Below are 5250 nucleotides of genomic sequence, written 5' to 3'. Positions count from 1 at the left end.
ATATATTGGTGTTCTCCTACAATGAACCGGGCAGGGACATGTCCGCGCCTCTAGAAAGCGTCTTTCCTGGGCAGTGTAGTCACATGCATATAAAACCAGAGGACAGTTCGGCTCCTGGCATGCAGCGGATTTTCCCACAATGCACCGCAAGGGCATCTACATGCATTTCGGATGTGTATAGCGCGCGTCCTGCAGGGTTCTATACGGTGCAATCCCATGCACTGACTGCACGCAAACCAGATATGGAACAAAATAAAAATGTAATGGACTGAAGGAGTCAGAAATAGATGTACCTATCACAGCAGAGGAACTGTGGCAGTGTGAATGCACCTGGAAAGTCCCTTGAACGCACAGGTCATGTTTGAGGTTCAGGAAAGAAAAGCTGAAAACGGTGGATGATTTGCGCTATCTACCGTCACGGACAATGTGAAGTGTGCCACGTGTGGTGGAGAGGATGCAACTGAGTGTTAGCCCTTCTGTAGCGAAAACTGAGCATGAAATGAAATTTCGAAGAAAAGCCAGGGACTTGGATGGCCTCGTGGACTGAGTACTGTAAGGTCACTTATTGTGAGGTCACCTCAGGGTGCGATTGGCCCATGCTGGGCTCTGGGTGGTCAGCAGTCACTATGTTCCTGGAAATGTTCTCTTCACACCGAGCTCTCTTTTGGCGCTCCACTCAGGCTGTGTGGACGCCGGTTTCCTCGCCGACTGCCAGACAGGAGGCGGCGGAGAGAAGAAGTGGAGCTGAGGTCTCCGCAACTCTGCATGGGCATCCTGACGGGCCGTCTCTCGGGGTCCAGGGGGAGTGGACTCTTCAGAGGCTGAGGGAAAACAAACAAACAAGAGGGGTCAATACCATGAATGGCAGAAGTGGTTTTATCGAACCTGGCCCCCTGTCAAATGATCAAAGACACCAATGACCCTAAGAAAGGGCTCATGTGTCTGTAAAATGCCCCCATAATCCTTGTACCTCTAATCTCATTCTTACACTTGAGTACCAGTAAATGGATTCTGATGCATCGGGAGAGTACCTTCCATGGATGTGCAATGTCATAAGGCATTGTCCTGCCTTCCCTCACCTGCTTTGTGTTGTCTCCGCCCTCCTTTAGGCTCCTTCGGGATCGGTTCAGGAATCGGGCCATCAGCATCCGGGTGTTACGCCCTCCCTTCAGGTCTCCAAGGGAAAAAGCACCGCTTCTAGAGAGTCGCTGGATCGTCCTGTTTGTCACTAGGAAGCGATTCTTACCAGCTGAACCCGTGCGAAGAAGTAAGGGGGAGGCGGGCAGGTGGTGTCTTCGGAGGCTGGCCTCGGTGCAAAAAGCTGCAGAGACAGACATGAAAGCCACACACAATACGTGAATAGCAGAGCAGAATCTGGTACAACTGGGAGGTGCCAATTGGAAGCTGTCATTGGTCATCATAGATTAAGCTTTTCCTCTGACTCTCTTACCTGCTCCATCTACAGAGGAGAGGAAAAGGTTGTCCTCTTCTAGAACCTTCAAATAATCCACATCTCCAAAATCTGCAGAATAGAAGAAGAAATATTAGATACCAAGACGTTATCACCAGCAAACTGTTGAAAATATTCCACTGTGACATCATCAGCGAGGGGTGACTGGTCTGTCTCTTGGAATGTAGAAACATTTTTTCCACAGTGATGTAAAAAGGGAGAAACCATGACGTCCTCTCTCACCTGTCTGGAACATGGAGGAGATTCCAGGGTCACTGTGTGAACGGACTACAAATTGCGGTGCCTGAATGGTGCAAAGAGCTTTAGGCCGTGTGTTCTCACTGTATCGGCGGTGGGGGCAGTCTGGAGTCTGGCAGGGGGAGGTGTGGTGGAGGGAACACCCGGAGCTGTGGCTTAGCTCCCTCCCACGAGGAACTTTCCCCTTTACTCGCAACTCAGAGAAACACGGACCAGCCCGTGTCCCAACACTTTCCAGCCTGTTACAGCTACGTGTGGTGCCACTTCCCACAGTGGATGGAGGGTCCTGGCAAGAACTAGGTGTGGAACAGGAGAAACTGCGTCCCCCTTTAATATGGGGAACCAACACGTCCTCAAAAGGCCCCTGCAGGCTGAGGGTGTGGCTCTGCTGGTGATGTCCACACTGACCGCAATCCACACTCAAACAGTAGTCAGCCCGGCTACGCTGGATGGAGCGATACAAGACATAATCCACAGACCGCACCGAACCCTGGACATCCAATAAGACAGAATCTTCAGAAGGGCTGCTGTCTGCAAAAAAAAAGCACCATCATCATCCAACACAAGAGAGGCATGGAGGGCAAAGAACACCAGGACCAGATCTCATAAGATACTTCTCTACGTTCCAATGCAAGACAGACACTTTAATTGGATGATAATGGACCCAGGATCCACCAGCTGACCACCACCACCACTACTCTTCCCACTTGTCTCCACCAACCCACTGTTCCTGCTAAACCTAGTCTACTATATCCTTCATCCAACCATTACCGCTAAACCTAGTCTACTATCTCAAGCCTCCCACCATAACCGCTAAACCTAGTCTACTATCTCAACCATCCCACTATAACCACTAAACCTAGTCTACTATCTCAACCATCCCACCATAACCGCTAAACCGAGTCTACTATCTCAACCATCCCACCATAACCGCTAAACCTAGTGTACTATCTCAACCATCCCACCATAACTGCTAAACCTAGTCTACTATCTTGACCATCCCATCATTACCATTAAAAATAGTCGTTGATCTCAACCATCCCACCATTACCGCTAAACCTAGTCTACTATCTCAACCATCCCACCATAACTGCTAAACCTAGTCTACTATCTTGACCATCCCATCATTACCATTCAAAATAGTGGTTGATCTCAACCATCCCACCATTACCGCTAAACCTAGTCTACTATCTCAACCATCCCACCATAACTGCTAAACCTAGTCTACTATCTTGACCATCCCATCATTAGCATTAAAATTGTCTATGATTTCAACCATCCCACCATTACCGCTAAACCTAGTCTACTATCTCAACCATCCCACCATAACCGCTAAACCTAGTCTACTATCTCAACCATCCCACCATAACTGCTAAACCTAGTCTACTATCTTGACCATCCCATCATTACCATTAAAAATAGTCTATGATCTCAACCATCCCACCATTACCATTAACCTAGTCTATAATCTCAACCATCCCACCATAACCGCTAAACCTAGTTTACTATCATGACCATCTCACTATTACCACTAAATCTAGCGTCATCTCACCATTCCCGCTGTGTCCAGTGGAGTCTCTCCGATCACATATGCTGTGGTTTGAATTCTGCTGGGCTTGGGCATCGTACAAAGTGGCCTGCAGAAATGAAAAAGTCTAGATAATTTCACCAAACTGACAGCCTCGCAATGCAGTAGATGAGTGCTAAGTCCCTACCTGGCTGTCCTCCCGAAGCCCCATGACACTCTCGTACGAGGGAGGGAAGTCTGTGGGGTAGAGCGGGATGGGGCTGTCCATTGAGCCGTTATAAGTGATGCTGGAAACACATACAGAAGTGCAGTCAGTGAGCTACTCTGGAGACTTTACGGAGCAGTCTACATCTGTCTGCCTGGAAGGATCACTCTATCCAAATCTAATAGTTCGATTATGGAAGCATGATGGTGGACTAGATCGCCATTGGTGGCACCAGCAATGAGATCTCCAAGCCCCCCCGCTGCAGTAATTACAAACATGAGTGTGCTTATCATTTTCTTTACAGAGACTGCACCAGGAAAAGAGAGGCCTCACTGGGGTCAGTAAAATGTCGCCACTGGCTTCCCAAAGAGTTGAAAGAAATCACTGGGTGACCCAACACTCCAACATCCACCAATAACCAAAATGTCAGATATGGCCAAGCCAGACTGACTTGTTTCATTGGGAGTGTCTAATGGCCTGCAGGGAAAATGAGGAGAACACGAGAAATCTCAAGTGCGAGCAGAGGAAGAACACAGAATTAGGCTAAACTGAAGCTTAATGAGGAGCTATAAAGAGTGGGTCAAATCAAGAGGCCCTCATATATTAGATTGAGAATTCGGAATTGTATTTTAACGTTACACGGCCTACATGCAACAAAGACAGTAAGAGGGTCCTTTGATGTGGATAACAGCCGGAGGTCACTTACCTCTGTGCGTCAGTCTCGGAGCTGCATGTGTATTCTGGAGGGTAATATGGCGGAGGTGGCACCGGAGGAACGAACTCCTCGCATTCAATCATGCTCTGCAGGATGGTGTCCTGGGGGGAGAAGCACTCCAAATTGATGGAGGTGGATCGGTGAGGCGCTAGCTGAGGGACAGAGAAACCATTATTTGTGTGCGTGGTCTGGAGAAAGGCAACCATGATGGAAGCTGGGTGTGTACACGCACGGTATGGGACTTACAACATGGATGACATCCAATGAGAAAATCTGAACGCAGCAGATGACAGCGGACAAGGTGCAGATGATGGTGGAGAAGATGGTGAGGCCACAAACACTGAATAAGAGGTCCTACAACACACAAGTGAGTAAGTGAGAGGAACATAACGCCACCAGCAACTCACCAAAAGCAAAAAGCTGAGACCCGGGGTGAAGGCAACACGATGGGGAAGAGTTCCCAAATATGGGGGAAAATACAGAGAATGTATGAGAATACAGAGGATAAAAAAATACAACACTTTGACTGTCCTTATCAGAGGAGAAGCACCCCAATGCCATCTGAATGCCCCCCACCATCCTGATTATCGGCCCACTTATCTCCAACCTGAACATGTGCCACTAGAGGGAGAAAATGATCTCCCATCACCTACCCACCACCATCCTCTCCCCACCCCACCTTCTTGTTCTCATCCACTGCCACTTACCTCCATCCTCTCCCCACCACCTATCTCCAACATCTCCCCACCCCCACCACCTATCTCCAACATCTCCCCACCACCTACCTTTCCTCTCCTCATCTCCCCTCCACTTACTTTCATCCTCACCCCATCTCCCCCCATCTACCTCCATCCTCTCCCCATCACCTACCTTCATCCTGTCCTTATCACATACTACTTACCTCCATCCTCACCCCACATCACCTACCTCCATCCTCACCCTATGACCAACAACTTACATCCTTCCTCTTCTCATTCATTCCCTCCACTTACCTCCAACCGCCCTTCATTCCCTACCTCTCTACCTACCTCTGATTCTTACCAACTACTTCAATATTTTACCCCCTCCGGCTCCCCAGCCCTTTTCTGTACCTC

The 5250-nt window shown here is 48.8% G+C and overlaps 1 protein-coding gene across 1 annotated transcript in view; it reads right to left on the bottom strand.

The window, feature by feature from the left end:
* Positions 1 to 250: 250 nt before the first annotated feature.
* FAM189B (family with sequence similarity 189 member B) overlaps positions 251 to 5250 on the bottom strand; it is a 12856-nt gene continuing 7856 nt past the window's right edge. The window contains exons 5-13 of the mRNA XM_018565251.1: positions 4403 to 4510; positions 4148 to 4308; positions 3424 to 3523; positions 3261 to 3345; positions 3224 to 3226; positions 1694 to 2239; positions 1451 to 1522; positions 1080 to 1321; positions 251 to 821 (exon numbers count right to left, since the gene is read on the bottom strand). Of these exons, the coding sequence (XP_018420753.1) occupies positions 648 to 821; positions 1080 to 1321; positions 1451 to 1522; positions 1694 to 2239; positions 3224 to 3226; positions 3261 to 3345; positions 3424 to 3523; positions 4148 to 4308; positions 4403 to 4510 (1491 nt within the window). The 3' untranslated portion in view covers positions 251 to 647. The remainder of the gene's footprint in view (positions 822 to 1079; positions 1322 to 1450; positions 1523 to 1693; positions 2240 to 3223; positions 3227 to 3260; positions 3346 to 3423; positions 3524 to 4147; positions 4309 to 4402; positions 4511 to 5250) is intronic.

This window comes from Nanorana parkeri, unplaced genomic scaffold (assembly GCF_000935625.1).
Source record: "Nanorana parkeri isolate BGI_ZX_2015 unplaced genomic scaffold, ASM93562v1 scaffold823, whole genome shotgun sequence".
Classification (NCBI taxonomy): Eukaryota; Metazoa; Chordata; class Amphibia; order Anura; family Dicroglossidae; genus Nanorana; species Nanorana parkeri.
The sequence above is the reverse complement of the archived record's forward strand: the minus strand, read 5'-3'. Positions and strand labels throughout refer to the sequence as shown.